The sequence below is a fragment of the Candoia aspera genome, chromosome 9, assembly GCF_035149785.1.
Source record: "Candoia aspera isolate rCanAsp1 chromosome 9, rCanAsp1.hap2, whole genome shotgun sequence".
Classification (NCBI taxonomy): domain Eukaryota; kingdom Metazoa; phylum Chordata; class Lepidosauria; order Squamata; family Boidae; genus Candoia; species Candoia aspera.
The window spans coordinates 13,595,585-13,615,360 of NC_086161.1; the positions used below are offsets into that span (position 1 = coordinate 13,595,585).

The 19,776-nt window shown below is 41.3% G+C and overlaps 1 protein-coding gene across 1 annotated transcript in view; it reads left to right on the forward strand.

Annotated features, from left to right (window-relative positions):
• Positions 1 to 1,546: 1,546 nt before the first annotated feature.
• The window catches only part of UNC5D (unc-5 netrin receptor D), a 318,482-nt gene continuing 300,252 nt past the window's right edge, over positions 1,547 to 19,776 (forward strand). The window contains exon 1 of the mRNA XM_063311165.1: positions 1,547 to 1,706. Coding sequence (XP_063167235.1) covers positions 1,616 to 1,706 — 91 coding nt within the window. The 5' untranslated portion in view covers positions 1,547 to 1,615. The remainder of the gene's footprint in view (positions 1,707 to 19,776) is intronic.

The window sequence follows — 19,776 nt, forward strand, 5'->3', positions numbered from 1 at the left end:
GTGTGTCTTAGCATGCTGTTCAGAGGCAGCCCATTTGGTTAATGACCAGGGTAAACCCCATAAACAGGAGTTTACTGACCAGGATAAATCCCATAAATGGAGAGCCAGTTTGGTGTAGTGATGAGGGCACCAGGCTAGAAACCAGGAGTCCATGAGTTCTTGTCCTGCCTTGGGCACCAAGCCAGCTGGGTGACCTTGGGCCAGTCATTCTCTTTCAGCCCTGGGAAGGAGGCAATGGCAAACCACTTCTGAAATCTTGCCAAGAAAATTGCAGGGACTTTTCCAGGAGTTACTGGGAGTCAACACTGACTCGAAGCCACCAAAACTTAATAAAACCCCATAAATGGGTTCATAGAGTAGTAAGATTATTTATAGCTTCTATGCGAAAGAAATAAATAAGATGGAAAAGATAGAGATATAGAGAAAACAAGGAAAATAGATTTAGATGAGACAGAAAGAGGAAAGAGGTGGAAAAATAAAATGCAATAATGGGAAAGGAAGTGGATGTAAAAAAGCAAATGGAAAAGTTGTAAAAGTTTAGCTATGGCACTGCAATCTTAATCTAAATAAGGTAAAGACGCGCTCTAGTCAAGCTGAATCCCTGGTAACCACATGTACACCTTTAACTGCAAACAAATGCCAAGTTTCCTTCTAGTCAAAATCAAGCCCTGATGACATAACGGATGCAACCCTGTAGATTTCTTGGCAATATATTCCATATATACTCCATACATACATAGAAACATACATACATACTTCCCTCCCTCCCTCCTTGGGGAGGCTTTCTATTTCTATTTCCCCATCTCTCTCCTGCTTGGGGTTACATGGGTAGGAGACCACTAATAAACCGCTGTTTGATCGCAACTTTCGCCTTGTTTACCTGACGACAAGAGCCTTCTAACTACGGGATGACTTCTGGCAGCGTTGGGTTGAGCTCGGCTGGGCTTGGGAAGGGCTAAGAAAGCTCCCATGTATCAGTCAGAGGCTCTTGTCGTCAGGTAAACAAGGCGAAAGTTGCGATCAAACAGCGGTGGCGTTTACTCAGCAGTAAGTTCCGCGGCGTCCTTCAGCGCTTCCTCACGAGGATGGGATGTGGGGGGCAGAAGGGGACAAACTGGAGCCGCAGCCGGGGTCGACCTCCAAAGCGCTCTCCAAGCGGAGGGCGTTGGAGACCTCAGCTGCTGGCTGCGCACCCACCGCGCGGTTCCTGCCGGCCCCGTTAAGACGCAGGAAGCATCATCATCATCATCATCACCACCACCATCAGCAGCAGCAAGAGGAGGCTCGTAGGCAGCGGCGGAGAACCGAGCGCAGCAGAAGCGCTAACGGGAGCTGGCGGGAGCGAAGACGCCCAGGCGGGTTGGGGACAACTCTAGCCTGGCTTCGCTTTCCGGCCCGCCCCCCACCTTCAGCCTGTGGCCCCGCCCAGCCTTCGCCTAATTGGCTGTCGAGGAGGAGGGGGTCTAATTGGGATGCAGGCGCGCGGTTGCTCGGCTTTAGTCTAGAGCCGGGCGGCGGGTGGGTAGCTGCTGCTCTTGCTGGAGAGGCGACGTCGCATTCCCGGAGCCAGGCAGGTAGAGTTCAAGCTCCCTTCCTGGTCTTCGTTTCGATCGCCATGAGGGCTGGCAGCGTCGACGGGAGCACCGCGCCTTGCGTCTGCCTTGGATTGTTGTTTGCGCTGCTCGGCGGAGCCGGGACGCTGCGAGGTGAGTAGGACCCCCGCGAGTTGGGCGCGGAGGGGTGTTGCCTTCGCCGGAGGGGTGCTGGCTGGGGAAGGGGGGAGGGCTTCTGCGTGGGCAAGCGGTGGGTGGGTGGGTGGCAAGTTTGCCTGGACAGCCTCTCTTTCTGCCCCCTCCTCCCCGCCCCCCCTCCGGTAAGTTCGTACAAACCCCAGTCTACAGGTTGTCTCGCTCGACGGCCGGGCTGTAGGGTGCCTCTTCTGTGCGTTTACGGGCAGGGAGGAGCAGTGCTGCAATACACTCCAGGTTCCCCCATCCTTGCCTTCTGCCACCCCGCCGGTGGAGAAATGCAGCCGGTCTGGGTCGCTGTGCCCGGGCCCTTTCTCCTCGCTTTCTTTACCTCCCGCCCCAATCCGTGTTGGGGGGCTCCGGTCGGACTTAAAGGGACTTCTAGAGAAAGCTGCTTTCGTCCTGCGGCGGCCGAAAGCGGGGCGGCATCAGTGGAATGTGGGACCGCCGTTTTTCCCGGAGCAGGAGCGCTGAAGCGTGGAGGGCTGGGCGTGCGCTTGCTTGCAACCCTGCCATTTTTTCTGGGGTATTGGTAGCAACGCCGGTGGGCTTACAATCGGATGTGGGGCGCTTGGCGACGGGTTCTTGGAAGCACGACCGATCGGATTCTCTGGATTGGCCTTGTGCAAGCTTCCCTAGGAGTAAGCCACGTTGGGGACGTTGCTTCGGAGTAAACGTGTGTTGGGCTGCACCCCTAGCTCCGGGATACTGTGTTGGGGTGTAGTGTTTGCCCGCTGTTTCGTTCCCGCGTTTATAAGTATGCCCGCTGAGATTGCAGCAGTCCCCGGGGACAAAAATCTGATTCCTGACAACTCGGTACACCCTTTGAAACCACGGATCAAGGTTTCCTAAGCCGACGGGGCGTGGGTGTCTCTGTGTGCTACCATCACTGGTTCATAGAGTGCATTAGGTATTGGGAGTAAGACAAATAGATATCACCTGGTCTTTTAGTTCGCGTCAGAAGGGATGGAATAGGATACTTCGGGAGAAGATGAAAGCAGTGTTCGTTACACAGTTTTGTCTGGTAAAGTATTGGAGTTCTCGCCGTGTGTTCAGGAGTCTCCCTTCTTGCAAGGCTCTGATTTCTTTTGCCTTTATCTTCATTGTTTTCCCTTTATCTTCACTGAATCTCGAAGTACATATAAAAGGATGGATTAAAGAAGTCTTTCGATAGATAACTTATTCTCTCTCCCCTCCCCCACTTTCTTATTCTGGTTGCCGTCTATCTGTCTTGTAAAATAATAACTCTTGTTGTCAAGCTCAAAGGGATGCTTTAAGAGCTGTCTAGTCATTTGGATCTCCATAATTGCAATCAAGGTGCTAATTTAAGTAACTTGGACAGCAGCTTTATGTCAAGAAAAGCAAACTGTGACCCTCTGACTGAAATAAAGGTGGAGGGTAGTTTCAGTGGCTCTGTTGCCACCCAACAGGATACTTGCTTATAGTGGGGCTTGGAGGGTGGGTGAAATAGAACCTTGTCTTTTAGTTACCTTGCAGAGCAAAATATGGATAGCGTGTGCATGAAGGACTTGACCTTCCATAAAACCCAAGAATGTTTCTTTTTAATGCTTGTTGAAATGCTTAACCTTCCCTTAAGGGTTTAGATGCTCTTTCATTTCACTGGATGCTTACGTATCTGTTTCTGATGGAATTCTTTCATGAGGACATTCCTGTGACAGGTAGCAAAGTTTTTGGCTTCTGTTTGCAGTCCCTTCCTATGTGAAGCTGCATAGTGTTTAGATGAAGCTCTAGGTTGGAGCATTTAGCCCCAGCTACTGACCCATTTGGTTATTATATTATAATTTATGAAGTTTTATTAGAGCCATGTTGAAGAGAAATTGCATCCCAAACACAATTCCTTTTGAGATGAGTTCAGAAGCAGATCTCCTATATCTGTTATTAGACTGGGGTGATATATATACACACACATACAGTACATGTATATGCACACACAGACAAATGCACATATAGACTAACAGCATGGCTAAGTTGCATCAAGGCCTATTAGAATGTATGTGCTGTATATCAGCTTTGGCTGTCTTGTCTTACCATCAATTTTTAATAGGCAATTTAAAGTCAATTGAGAAATAGAACCCAGAAAGCCACTAAATTCATCCAGAGTGGGTGGGAATTAATTTAATGATTCAGAGAAAGCTAACTTTGAGGCCATACATATGAAATTCTTTCGTTCTCTTACTCTCTGTAAATCATAGTTCTCTGCCTCACCCCCATGTACACAAACACCGTGCCCATGCACACACACCTCCTCCCAAAACTTGATGGTACTTTACAGTTCTAAAGAAGACTGCAATGTTCAATCAGTTTGATCAATTGGTTAAAATGCCTTTTGATAAAATAATGCCATTGATTAATTGCAATGGAGGTAGCTGCATTAGATCACATCAAGTGATTTCTCTATTCATCTTGAGACTGTGTTTTCCAGCTGACAGTTGCGCTTCAAGGATTTGCACAGAGGCCTTTCTCATCACCTGCTGTCTGACCCTCTCTAACTTGGGATGTTTTTCATGCAAAGCATATACATTCTTACAGCATTGTAGGTCCCTCCCGCTCTCAGAATGAAATACATTTTTACATTTTTTATTTTTAAAGTACTTGGCTCTCCATTCCCACACACCTGGAGTTCTCCTTGTCATCTCTGCTCACAACTCAAGGAAGCTGCAGAACAGGAGTTGTGTTTAGAATGATGCTTGCTGAAAGGGACAATGGGGGTAGAGCAAAGAACAAGGGGGAAAAAATACTCCCATTCCCACCCATCCCTTGAAGTCCTGGCTTATAGAATGGCAGCTAAATCTTGCAGTCCCACATTTTTGTTGGTGGGCTTGTCGGGACTCAGGTCTTACAGGAAGCAGAGTTATTCCAGCTTAATACTGATAAAATAGTACAAAATATCATCTATCAATGTTTAGTGGGCACTTAGTCCCAGGCACCTAGAAAAAAAGAGGAACAGAGCATTTATATGCTTGCTCAAAAGGAGAAGAGGCCAAACTTGCTCAGCTGAATTCTTAAAGGGTTGGTTTTTCTTGCTTGGAATAGCTTGGAAAACCCAGTATCATTAGCCCTAGCTCTGTTAAATGCTTGGTATATAGCATTTTGGCACACTACGAACGATATTTCTTCTCCTGCAGTGCATGATATTTTGATGTTATGATGGTGGGAGAAGAGAATGCTTTTCTTCTGAGATTTAGGGATGTATGCATTTTAAGAAGGCATTAGTTACATTTGTTATGATCTAATGTTCAATGTTAAGATTTACTTGACAAATAAATAGAAAATAGCTTGGAAAACCCATACATATATTGGATTTTCAATGTTGTAAGGACCAGATATGTGCATTCTCCCTTTGTTACTATTTTAATCATATGCAGACATAAAGGAATGCAAACCCTATATTTGTAAACTGTGGTATTCCTAACATAATAGCTTGGAAGATTTTCTCTGCTCCTCATGGCATCTTTGCATCCACAAGGCTGCTTGATAGCCTTTTACCTTCAGATTTATGATGATAATACACACCCAACAGACTCATTCACTGGAGGATGCAAGAGTTTGTGAGGTCAGAAGGGTGCTGGAGTGCAATTTCCTTTCTCTCTAAAGTTTTGATTAAATAATATCAAGGGCAGGCACTGCTATTTAGCATTTCTATCTCCCTCTTGGAAAGCACTTTGCAACTTCTGTTTGACTTGCCCATGCAGTCAGCCCTGAAAGAGAGGCATCTTTTATCCTGCTTTGGCTGGTGGAATGAGGGCAGAGGGAATGATGACTGGCCAAACACATTCAGTATGATTAGATCAAAACTATAAAACCCAAATATAGCTATACGTTTCTATACTTCTCAAAGATGAATTCAAATTTCAGTGTAAGTAGAGGCATGTAGATAGACTTGGTGGGTCATTAACTGTGAAAGAAACAAACCACAACTTAGATCTTAGGGTCCCATAGAGTGTTATGGAACAAGGAGTTACTTTGCAGTCCTGTAACTCCTTGTTCCATAAGACTTTTTGGCTTTGTTACTGGTTACCAAGTGGGGTGTGGCCATGTATCAAGTTCCCACATGACAGTTCAGGTAGCTACAACATGTTCTTAAAATTACAAATATGTTCAGGAGCAAAACAAGTTAGGGACTCAAATTCAGTTCAATTCACTGATACTGATGACAGGCTAGATAGTTTTCAAAACTTGAAGTGTTACAATAAGAAACATCTATTTATCCATCCGGAACAATTGGGGGTAGTGTTCGTTGTTGGAACTTGGGAAGAGAACCCATATTCCAACATACTGATTTTGTTGGCTTTTACTGCTTCATAGTTAGGAATGGTTACTTTGTTCAAAATGACGAAGAATTCTAAAAATTAGTTTTCCAGAAGTATCTATTGGATGTAGTCTTAAAGAAGAAGTAACTTTCCAAACTATGTGCAAGTTTGTTAGAGAAAAAAATGGCTCAGCATTTGGTTAGCTGCCCCTTCTCCCCTACGATATTTTGTAAAGGAGACATTGGCAATGTAATGTAATACAATGGAAGAATTATATACAGAGATTCACTACTTATTCTCTTGATTAGAACCAGTAGCTTCTGAACCGGAAGACAAACTTAATGAGGGAAACTTTTCTTCCAAATCCTCAATCTTTCTGTTAAGACTGGCTGAGCTTAGGTGTGGAAACAAGATTGTAGATATATTCTTGCTTGGAAAAATGTAGATCCCACACTTTTTTTCTGTGGCTGCAAGCTACTACAAGGAAGGCATTGTTGGCTGTATCAAAATACACTTTTGCTTTGATACCTTTTGTGATCCTTTTGCTCATCACATTTCCTTGGAGAACCTTGTTATTATCTTTTAAAACTATGCCTCATCCTTGTCTCTTATGACTGAAGCACACCTTCTCAGTTTAAGCATCTGTGGTTGGATTATCCCAGGTCCAAGGCAATGAAGAAGACTTCTCATCTTGCTTTTTTTTTTTTTTAAACGGCAAATGTATGTGTGAGAGAATGGTGTACAAATGGAAATGTCTGTATATTGGGAGACTCATCCATCATGTTTCTTTCATGCAGTAGTAATCCCATCTCAATTTTTTTTCTTAAAGTTCTGCAGCTGTAAAATAGAGGAGGATGAACCAACTGGATCGTTACTATTATAGGTATAGGGGATTAACAACAGGCAATAGTTTCTACACATTTTGACGCAGCTGTTTTCTGGATATCCTGGCTATGAGCGATATATTCTGTATTTTACTCTTTCTACTTTCTACTATTATAGGTAAGAATTTGTGGGTTGGGAAATATTATCCCACCGATGCCTTCTGGGTTCTACTGTTTCTAAGATTGTACTGTTGTGCTGATCTGGTTGGCTGATCAGAGTAGACAGGATTCAGGAGTGAAGGACGCAAAAATTGAGAGAAATGATGCTGTTTTTCTGGCTCTTCATCTCTGGGCCTCCATATCGAATGACTATGATAACATACAAATACAGCTGGTTCTAGTTGAATCATTGGAGACATCCTTCTTGACTCATTTATCACTAAAAGACAGCCTGGGAGCTATCTCTAATTACACCATACATGTGCAGTCTCTTCCATTCCCCCAATATAGTATCATCCAGATGGAGTAATTCAGTATCTAGATTGGAGTAGGTGACATTGTGCTTTCCTGATGCTGAAATATAGGTCCCATGATCATTTGCCAGGTTGGCTGGGGCTAATCCAATGTCAAAAACATTAGGGAACATTGATTTGCCTTCTCCAACATAACATACGCCATGTTGTCTGTAAGTACTGTGATTCTCCTTTTCAATATTAACTTCCAGCTGACAGGATGTTGTTGGCTAATATAATAACTTTCATAGCAAGCTGTACTACGCAAGCAAAAACAGTAGGCTATCAAATGCTAAGATGGAAAATTACTTGTACCGAGAAGGTTCCCTTGAGGAAACTTGATGCTATCTTTTTTTCCCCGCTTCCCTCTATATTTTTAGACCAACTTGCTAGGGAAATGTAAAGTCTGAGCTACGGAGTAGAATCTCAACACCAGAGGCTGCTGTTTCTGCTGCTTTGCATGCTGCCTCTGCTTTTAGTGGAGACGGTGGCGGCTTCATGTTTAGCAGCTATGAACTTCTCATCTTTGGTTTCTCCTTTTAAATTTGCAGCCCAAATTTAGGTGTAACAGAAGGGGGTTACCTCAATGTGGCATAAAGACAAGGGGGGGGGGGGAAGGGACCAAACTCTTTTTCGAAAATTATTTTCTTCCATCCCGTTCAACTTTTCTCCCAAGGTTTAATAAGTAGTTTTGGGTAGGTTTTGCTCACCAAAACTTTATGTGGGAAAGTTATTTCCCCCCACAGCCAACTTTTCATGAAAACATGCTTTTTTCCTCCTCCCTTTTCACAGGAGGGTGGCTTTCTCTCTTGCCAACACTTTTCATTGAAGTTGTCTCATTTCTTCTAAGTTGTTGTTTTTTTCTTTTTCTGCAGCTTCACATCTCTACCCTGAAAATGTTAATTATCTGATATTCTTGGAAGACAAAGCAAAGTCCTTCCAGAAAATTCCTGACTTGTCTTACTAATAGTGCATCTCCCTCAGAATGTTATAAACCCAAAGAGAAGGTGCACAGCTTTATTTCATTGATTTTATTTGCAACATAGAGTTGGATCACCAACTCTAATTTCAGGATCTTTTGGATTGGAATATACAATATATTTCATCCATGGTAGATATGATTCAGCACTATTTCAGTATTATAGGATCAATAAGATATTGCTTAATAAACAGAGCACTTAACATAAATGCAATATTGATGTCACACCAAAGATGTCTTGACACGTTCCTTGTTGTTTCTGTTTATTGTTATAAAAGGGATTTCATACTTAAAGCATTATTGATATTCTTCTCACGTGGAGGCACCCAAGATGACTTCTGGGGGAGAAAAGGTGGCTGGCTTTCTATTGCCCACCTGTCTCAGAATGATGTTCTTGTTTGACCCCAAATATTTGTTGTTTACCCATTCTTGTATACTTTCATGCTTGGAAAAATTCTTTTTCTGCCCTTACTGATGATGTGACTAGGATTACATCATACTTAGTCCTCATTGAGTGTTCAAGCTGTTGGGGAAGATATTAAGCTACTAATAAATTGCTTTCTCATGTTATACTGTTGTTTTTTCAAGAACTTCGAGAAACGAACAGTTCTTTGTTTATTTCCTTCCATCTGGTTGTACCTTGTCCGTTCTTTAGGCCAGTATTTAATAACAAGATTCTTATGCTGTATCTATGCAACTCCTCCTGCGTCTATTTGGTTCCATGATGAAGCAACACATGCCCTCATTCATTTTTTTCCTGATAATGAGTTGATTCAGGAAGACAGTGTTTGATGTAGGCTTTACATCAAAGTTCGTTTGGCTCCCATTCAGTTTTTGGCATCTCTGCTTGTTCTAGTCAATCAGCCTTGGTTTTCTGAAATTCATATTTTCTACTTTCTGCTTTCAACATTTGTCCCCAAAATCCAAATATTTTGCTCATTCATACATAAAGATGGAGGGGGGGGCATGGGGGGCATGGTGGCTCAGTGGTTAAGACACCAGGCTTGTTGACTGGAAGGTTGCAAGTTCGGTGGTTCTAGACCCAAGCGCCGCGTGGTGGAGTAAGCTTCCGCACTCACCCCAGCTCTTTCCCACCTTGCAAATGCAAGTTGCTAACTAGGTACCGCTTTGGCAGGAAGGTAACAGAGTTCCGTGACTGTCATGCTGGCTGCATAACTGCAGAAATGTCTTTAGACAATGCCGGCTCTTCGGCCATGAAACGTAGATGAGCACCGCCCCCTAGTGTGTCATTAGACATGACTAAATGGGAATCTTTACCTTTTTATATACACACCCACACCCACACAGAAAGATAGCTTCTGAGATTCAGACTTTTTGCTATGGTTGGCAAATATTTATTTATTTATTTATTTATTTATTTATAAATTAATTCAATGCCCATCTCTCCCCAACAGGAAATATTAGTTGCATATGTATACATACTTTGTGGCAAAATCACCACAAGTTGATGGTGGAAGCCATAAGAGGATAAACTCTCCATAATACAATGATTAAAAAGACAAAGGGCTTCTTGAATAGAAAAAGAAAGATTGGAAAAAAGAGAAAATACAAGTTAAGGTGGCAACAAGCTAAAGGATAGCTTCCACTAGGCAACACTGCAGAGCAGAATAAAGGAGGAGGATTGTATCTTAAAACAGATAGAAACATGGGAAGATAATACCTATTTACTTTGAATCTACAGAACTGGAAAAATTCAATCCTAGAATACCGAGGGAACTTTCTAGTAGCTTGGCAGAAAAATCTTTAAAAGAGAGGGGGAAGGGGAGGATGAAAAGAACCACAGACCTGTCAGCCTGACATGAATTCCATGGGAGATTATAGAACAAATCACAAGGTGGTCAAGAATATATCTCACTAAACATGAGTAAACAACATGTCTCATGTTTTTGATTGAATACGTTTCTAGCAGACTGTAGGAATGTTGCAGATGTAATATATCTTTATTTCAAGAAACGGGTTGAAAAAATATTGTATGGAATTCTGTTCAGCAAGCTATTTGACATGACACTTTAAGTGGCTACAAAGCTGAATTTTTACCTAAAAATTTCTTATCAACTGTTCCTCATCAAAGGGGAGTAAAATATTGAGTAGGAAGTACTGGACTGAACATTTTTTATTAATGACTTGGATAAATTGCTGGAGGGAATCTTTGTCAGACTTACAAATGATACCTAATTAGCTTAGATAGTCTAGGATATAGAAATGCAATTCAAATTTTGATAGAAATGAAATTCAAATTTCTCTTAATAGGTTAGAGAAATATACTGAAAATCATGGAATGGAATTTAAAAGCTAAAATTTTTAAGAGATGGAGGACATCTGCCTTGTCAATAATACTTGTGAGAAAGAGTATGGAATAGCAATGGATTGCAATCTGAATATACATCAACACTAATGTGGCCCCAAAAACATGCAATTTTAGGCTACATCAAGATAATCATTTTATTTTATTCAGCTTTTCTCAGACCTCAACTCCAATATTGTGTCTTTTACTGGATGCCAATCTTTAAGAAGGAATTAGGCAACTAGAGTTAACTCAGAGAAGAGCAACAGCAATGATCAGGGGACTAGAAACTAAGTGTTATGGAAAGAAGTAAGGAAGTTTGGCCTTGAGCAGAGATGACCAAAAGGGGATTAGATATCACTTTTCAAAGAATATCACTTAAAAGTAGTTCAAGTCCTGTCCTCTAACAGCCCAATGGAACCAATTATCTACCACTTTACTGGATGTGTTCAGTGAACCATCTGCCATGACTTTAATTTGGGTTCTTATACTAAGCAGAGGGCTTGATGATTGAACTCCATGATACTCCATGAGTATCATCCTTGTGTGGTCTTTTTACTACCATGTAAATCTATCTAATACTGTATTCACTCAATACATATATAGGCACATCACTGCATTTTCTCATTTTAATTTGCTAATTTGTAGGAAATCTCATGGATGCTTGATCGTGTTTTTTTAATACAATAAATTCAGTTCAGATTTTATTGTGTGTTGGCCGCAAGGTGTTGAATGGAACACAGGGATGGTATTATTATGGTTGGTTGCACCATCAGCCAGATGCTTGGACCAGATTTAGCATTTTTATCGAGCCCTACCCAAAGATCTGAGGTAGGCAGATGTTGTTTGATGGTGTTAAAGGTATCATCGCAGGATATAAGGTGTTCCAAGTAAAGCTGACTTTTGCAACTGACTGATGGTGATTTTGTCAACACCAGCAGTGTTCAAATGGTGTTCCAGATGTTTTGGAATTGCACCTTAGACGTCTATTACTATTGCTACTACTTTTGCTTTCTTTTGCCACAGTTGCAAGTCTTTGTATTTTGTTATTTTCTCCAGTTCTTTCTCTTCCGCTTTCTCCAGGTATTTCAATGTCCACTCTCCAGACTTTTTTGTCTTTCTTACCAACAGCTGTTAAGTATGGGGGGTTGTGTGGCAGATGCTTGCCTGTTTGAATTCTAAAGTCCCAGAGCACTTTCGCTTCTCCTATTACTTTGTCTATTTTCTAGTCTCACCAGTTCTTACTTGTAGGCAAATGGTATTTCTTGCAGATATTCCAATGCACCATTGTTGCTACTTTGTCATGCCATTGTTTGTAGTCAGATCATCATCATCATCATCATCATCATCATCATCATCATACCAATAAAAGGTTAAAACATCTGCAAGCTGGTGAGAGCAACACCAAGTTGAGTTTCATCTTGACATACTTCTCAGGAGACTTGAAATATATTTGACCATCGCTTTAAGTGACATTCAGCCGAATCCCAAAGGCTTGTTTAATTATGGGAGATCAATGAGAAGTTTTCTGGTGAATCTATGAATGGGATTTAATTGCCTTCTCTGTTTTGTCCAGTTCATGTTGCTTCTGACATCAAAGTGAGCCTGTCTTGTCTAGTCCAGTATTGAAGCAAGTTGGTGGTCATCATCATTTTGAGGAAAATAATTCCATGGACTATATCTTGTGTGAGGCAGTACTTCTCTTCCGAATCAGGCCCCATTGACCTTTACTATATAACACATTACTCTGATATAAGAAAACCAATTCTCTAACTTATTTTACAGCATTATTATTTTATGCACCTCTAATATAGCTTTCTCACATGGAGATCGACAAACCCCAGTTGCTTTCTTTGATTTTGAACAGAACAGCCAGATAGCTGTTAACTCAGCAAGGTGGGAGGAAAATATTTTGAATTTAAATCTAGACCATTGGCACACATATATACTGTGTGTGTGTGTGTGTGTGTACGTATGCGTGTGTGTGTGTGTGTGTGTGTGTGTAGTATATATACAGTATATTCCCTTCTCACCTCTATGGGGGTATGTGTCTTCCTTAACACTCAACCTTGGGTCCTCTACTAGAAGCCCAGTTCTGCGCAGTGTCTTAGCTGTTCATAGCACTGCACTCTTCTGGACAGAGAGCTCTGATATTCCTCCTGGGATCTGTTGGAGCCACTCTCCCAACTTAGAAGTCACAGCCCTGAGTGTTCCTACCACCACTGGGACCACTTTGGCCTTTCCACATCTTTTCTAGATCCTCTTTTAGGCCCTGGTACTTTTCCAGCTTCTCATACTCCTTCTTCCTGAAGAATGAATGGTGATACACAAACACACACACACACACATTCGTTCATTCTTCGTATATATGTATGTATGTATGTATGTTGTTTATTCGTTTAGTCGCTTCCAACTCTTTGTGACTTCATGGACCAGCCCATGCCAGAGCTTCCTGTCGGTCATCAACACCCCCAGCTCCCCCAAGGACGAGTCCATCACCTCTAGAATATCATCTATCCATCTTGCCCTTGGTTGGCCTCTCTTCCTTTTGCCTCCCACCCTCCCTAGCATCAGCACCTTCTCCAGGGTGTCCTGTCTTCTCATTATGTGGCCGAAGTATTTCAGTTTTGCCTTTAATATCGTTCCCTCAAGTGAGCAGTCTGGCTTTATTTCCTGGAGGATGGACTGGTTTGATCTTCTTGCAGTCCAAGGCACTCTCAGAAGTTTCCTCCAACACCACAGTTCAAAAGCATCTATCTTCCTTCTCTCAGCCTTCCTTATGGTCCAGCTCTCACAGCCATATGTTACTACAGGGAAGACCATTGCTTTAACTATGTGGACCTTTGTTGTCAGTGTGATGTCTCTGCTCTTAACTATTTTATCGAGATTTGTCATTGCTCTTCTCCCAAGGATTAAGCGTCTTCTCATTTCCTGACTGCAGTCAGCATCTGCAGTAATCTTCGCACCTAGAAATACAAAGTCTTTCACTGCTTCTACATTTTCTCCCTCTATTTGCCAGTTGTCAATCAAGCTGGTTGCCATAATCTTGGTTTTTTTGAGGTTTAGCTGCAAGCCAGCTTTTGCACTTTCTTCTTTCACCTTCATCATAAGGCTCCTCAGTTCCTCTTCGCTTTCAGCCATCAAAGTATCATCTGCATATCTGAGATTGTTAATGTTTCTTCCAGCAATTTTAAATCCAGCCTTGGATTCCTCAAGCCCAGCATGTCACATGATGTGTTCTGCATACAAGTTGAATAGGTAGGGTGAGAGTATACAGCCCTGCCGTACTCCTTTCCCAATCTTAAACCAGTCTGTTGTTCCATGGTCTGTTCTTACTGTTGCTACTTGGTCATTATACAGATTCTTCAGGAGGCAGACAAGATGACTTGGTATCCCCATACCACTAAGAACTTGCCACAATTTGTTATGGTCCACACAGTCAAAGGCTTTAGAATAGTCAATAAAACAGAAATAGATGTTTTTCTGAAACTCCCTGGCTTTTTCCATTATCCAGCGGATATTGGCAATTTGGTCCCTAGTTCCTCTGCCTTTTCTAAACCCAGCTTGTACATCTGGCAATTCTCGCTCCATGAATTGCTGAAGTCTACCTTGCAGGATCTTGAGCATTACCTTACTGGCATGTGAAATGAGTGCCACTGTTCGATAGTTTGAACATTCTTTAGTGTTCCCCTTTTTTGGTATGGGGATATAAGTTGATTTTTTCCAATCTGATGGCCATTCTTGTGTTTTCCAAGTTTGCTGGCATATAGCATGCATTACCTTGACAGCATCATCTTGCAAGATTTTGAACAGTTCAGCTGGGATGCCGTCGTCTCCTGCTGCCTTGTTATTAGCAACGCTTCTTAAGGCCCACTCAACCTCACTCTTCAGGATGTCTGGCTCTAGCTCACTGACCACACTGTCAAAGCTATCCCCTATATTGTTATCCTTCCTATACAGGTCTTCTGTATATTCTTGCCACCTTTTCTTGATCTCTTCTTCTTCTGTTAGGTCCTTGCCATCTTTGTTTTTGATCATACCCATTTTTTGCCTGTAATTTACCTCCGATGTTTCTAATTTTCTGGAAGAGGTCTCTTGTCCTTCCTATTCTATTGTCTTCTTCCACTTCCACGCATTGCTTGTTTAAAAATAATTCCTTATCTCTTCTGGCTAACCTCTGGAATTTTGCATTTAATTGGGCATATCTCCCCCTATCGCTGTTGCCTTTTGCTTTCCTTCTTTCTTGGGCTACTTCTAGTGTCTCAGCAGACAGCCATTTTGCCTTCTTGGTTTTCTCTTTCTTTGGGATGTATTTTGTTGCCGCCTCCTGAACAATGTTGCGAACTTCTGTCCAGAGTTCTTCCGGGACCCTATCTACTAAGTCCAGTCCCTTAAATCGATTCTTCACCTCCACTGCATATTCCTTAGGAATATTAGTGAGCTCATATCTAGCTAATCTGTGAGTCTTCCCTAATCTCTTTAGTCTGATCCTAAATTGTGCAAGAAGAAGTTTGTGGTCTGAACTACAGTCAGCTCCAGGTCTTGTTTTTACTGACTGTATAGATGTCCGCCACCTTTGGCTGCAAAGGATGTAGTCAATCTGGTTTCGGTGTTGTCCATCTGGTGAAGTCCATGTATAAGGCTGTCTCTTAGGTTGTTGGAAGAGAGTGTTTGTTATGCAGAGTGAGTTGTCTTGGCAAAATTCTATCAGCCTATGTCCTGCTTCATTTTGTTCTCCCAGGCCATGCTTACCTGTAATTCCAGGTGTCATATATATGTATATAGGCACTGATTGCAACAGACAGATCTTCTGCTATAGTTAACTTCATTTCACAATATAGTACCTATGCTTCCTGCGGTGTGTCTAAGGGTATACCACTGAGTAAGCCAATTCCAGATTAAGGGGTTGAGATTCTAGAGAGCCATGATTTACACTCATGCTGGGCTGAAATATGACCATGTCCTTTCAAAAGAAAATGTAACTGTGATGATAAAGATATTTTCTGAGGATATCATCAAAAGGCAACAAAGGATCTCAAAATTACTAGATACTTCAAATCTTTTGACTAAATATTTCTCCAATACAATGTCCAAAAACATGCTGTACCACTTAGTTAGGAAAGTTTGTATAATGAAAAACTAGATTTTTCAGGTGGAGAGAAGGATGGTTTCAAAGGATTAATTTCTGTTGGAGATATATAAATCTTCTACTCTACAAAGAAAAGCAGCTGCTTGTTCTGATCCATCCCTTCCTTCAGTTTTGGTACCCCCATCACAGCACATGCTGGCCTTTGAATATGCTGAACCTTCTCATCTATTTTTGATTGCCTAGTTTTTTTAACAGATCCAGAATGTGTTTCTGCCAAGGCTCAAGTGTATGAAGTTGGTTTTTTTTGGCTAGATAAACAATGGTGCTTATACTGTGAACATAAAACACTTGAGTGAATGATGCACTGGTGTGTTTTTATTTTCTTTTGGCAGCGTTGACTTGATAGCTAAGAATGACTGGACTTTCCTTGGGAATGGTGATTTCTTGCTGTGTATAGTACAAAATAGCTGACTTTTGCTTTAGAAGAGAAGAGAAAATTTCCACAGATTCCCATAGGTGCTGGATTCCTAATTGAGTCAATGATGTGTGATAGCAGTAAAAACATTCTACAGTGCAAACTGTACTGGAAGTGAGGAATCAAGGGTCCCGAAGATCAAAAATGGATTGTTCTGCTGATAACCACTACACCCTATAGAATACGGTCTCATTCTAAACCAAGTTAGTAGGATGCATTTCCATCTTCTTATATTCTATGGACAGCTAGAAGGGATTACAATGGATCCCATGGTCTTGTATCAAACACTTGAGTCACCTTAATTGCAAACACATCCTGTTAGTGAACATGGATAAAAATAAAGTATGCTCCAGGTCCCATCTATTAGGGGTTGTCATCTGGTGGGACCCAGGAAGTATATCTTTTCTGTAGCTCTGCCTGCCCTCTGGAACATCATACCACTCGAGGTTTGGCTGACCCTAACTCTGCTCACATTTCAGAAAGCCTTGAGGACCTGGCTATTTTCACATGTATGGGGGCTAGGAGAGTAATTGAGCCCACACTAGTGATGAATGGTGTGTCTCTTTGTACTCTAGGTAGTTCTCCTTTAGTGGCTGGGAGCCACTTTGTACTCTAGGTAGTTCTCCTTTAGTGGCTGCTTCTGTTCGCAGTTATGACAGTGATGAAAAAGGAACTTTTTGAGCAATCCTCACCTTTATGACCTTTGCAGGTCTGTAAAGCAAAGGAAAGCTGAAGTCAGATCATAAGCACAATGGTGGTTTCACTTAGTGACCACTTCACTTAACAGCTGAGTTGCCAGTCCCAATTGTGGTCGCTAAACAAGGAATACCTGTAATCAGTTGGGAACAGGGTTTTTATTTTTAAATATACATGTATTTATATTGAATTTTAATTCTTGCTAGCTACCCAGGTTGCATTAGTGAGATGGATGGCCCTCTAAATTGAAATAAATAAATAAGTAAAGTCTATTTAAAAGCAACTGTTGCATTTCCCTTCCTTGTGCCCATATCATATTAATTCATATCTTAACCAGTCATAAGATTTTGGTTATTATAATTCCATTTAAATGAGATATATTTTAATGCTTTATGTTTGTTGACCCATCCTGATAGGATTTTGGCAGATTTCAGATATCCTCAGCTATAAAATGTTATCAATACTAAATGCTATTTTAGTCATCTATTGAATGTAGTTGTCTCATGATGGAATTCAGTACTATTTGCCAAACTGCCAAATAAGAGAGCCAGTTTGGGATAGTAGTTAAAGGCACACGCTAGAATCCAGGAGACTTTGAGTTCTAGTTCTGCCTTAGGCATGAAGCCCATGACCTTGTGCCGATCATTCACTCTCAGCCCTAGGAAGAAGGCAATGGCAACCTCTTCTGAAAATATTGCCAAGAAAACTGCATAGACTTTTCCAGGAAGTTGCTGGGAATCAAGACTGACTTGGAGGTGTACACACACCTGTAGATATACCCACAAAAGGTGGCAAATAAAGATGTCAAATGTTTAAGTACCCTTTAAATGTTCTGAATGCTTGGAATATTGTTCAGACACCTAAAATGTTAGACGTATAGGAAGGGGATTTAGGGATCAAAATATTTTGGAACACATGATTATTGGGCATGCTGGACCTTTTTTGGAAAGGGAAAAAAAAGCATGGGTTGGATAGAGCATGGAGCATATGCTTTACATGAAGTTACTGGCATTTCTCTTTTGAGTATTTTGGGAGGGCCATCTTGATGCTTTCCCTGAGGACTTCCTGCAATTGGTTTCAAAACTGTGCTGCGTTGCTAACTTTTCTGGGACAAACTTACGATGGCCCACCAAAGTTACCGCATATTTGACAGCTCTGCTTGGTTTTCCCTGCCCGGCTGCTGGATTTTGAGAACCTTGCATTTGGTGGTTGGTGAAATGATTTGCCATAGACATTTCTGGAATGCTGAATAATTCAGCATGTGAATATCAGCAGGTGGTGGTATCCCCTGCAAACTGCAGGGATGCCAAAATGTTGACTTGCAATGGTGATATATCACTCAATTGGTACCACTATATACTTGCATCGTGACATCAAAATGCAAGTATATAAGTCACAGTATTTGCATGATGGTGTCATCGCATGTGTTTGGGCTTTGCGCCCCTCCTCTGTCCCTCATGTCACTGTCAACAAGGTCATAGAGCTGCAGTGGCTGACTGCATCCTTTGGCCTGAACAAGGATGATTAGCAATTAACCATTGCCATTTGACATTTAGCAGTAAGGATAAGAATCTCCACTCCTTAGCCTGGTGCCCTTTAGCATTTGTTTCCTAGCTAACATGGAGTTGCAAACCTAAACAATCTAAGGCAGCCTTTCTCAACTTTTTTACCCTGGAGGAACCCTTGAAATATTTTTCAGGCCTCCGGGATCCCCTGCACATTCAGGCTCAAATATAGGCCAGAAGTCACTAAATTATTATATTTGCTTCATGGGTAGACCTGTATATGTGCATTAACAGGGTTCTTAAACTAAAAATAAAGAATGAAACTTACCTCTTTAATGTGAAGTTGTCCAAATTTGAAATATTTTTTAAAATTAATTGTGATCTTCCAGGGAACCCCTATTGACCTCTTGTGGAACCCTAGGGTTCCACAGAACCCTGGTTGAGAAACCCTGATCTAGAGGAACCAAAGTGACTGTCAGACAGCAGCTAAACTATATTCCTTTCAGTTATCGAAGATTATAGGCCAACACAAAACACTTTCACAAGTGTATGATAAAGCATGATGGATAGTGATAGTGAAACCCTTCCTAAGGAAGCTTGTAAACCATCACTGACAATAATTCAGAAAGCGCCCAATATTAGTTGAAAAGGCTTTCTAGCATTTTATGAAATACAGCTTGAAATTTGCTGCCCCAGTGTTATAGAGCTACAGCTGGAAGTACTGGCATTAAAGAGTCTGTCAAAAATGAATGAGTGCTGAGTGTAACATTTGTAGGTGTTATACTTTTTAATTTCTTAAAATATATATAACCAGTAAAAGCTAATACAGGAATGTTTCAGTCTTTCATCAGCTTTAAGAATGCAATCTATCTTGTCATATGAAATCACCAGAGAAATAAATGGGGTCGTGAGAGACAAAAGCAACATTTCAAAGCATTTTTTTAACCTTTTGAAATTATGGGCTCTAAAGCTGAGTTTTTTTTAAAAAAAAACTCATAAGAATAAAGAATAGTATTAATAATATAGTATTAGATATTTTATATAATAGTATTAGATAAAAGATTAAAACCTTTTAAATGAACTTTTGCAATAAAACACAAATTCCCCTCTTCTCTTGTGCTGATAACTTTATCCTGCGGCATTTTTGTAATCCATAAAATACTCAGAGCCCAACATCTGTTGAACCAGAGAAATTGGAGGTTGCACTTGGCTACTTGTGGTGAAGTTCTGTTTAATTTAAAGGGAGTAGTATAAACTCTTTAGTAGTAACACATTGGGTGTTGAAACTTAAGTGTGTGTGTATTGCATCCTTTTCAGGAAGAAGACACCAGTGTAAGGATAGCCTCGCCTCCCATTTCACCAGTCTCTGAAA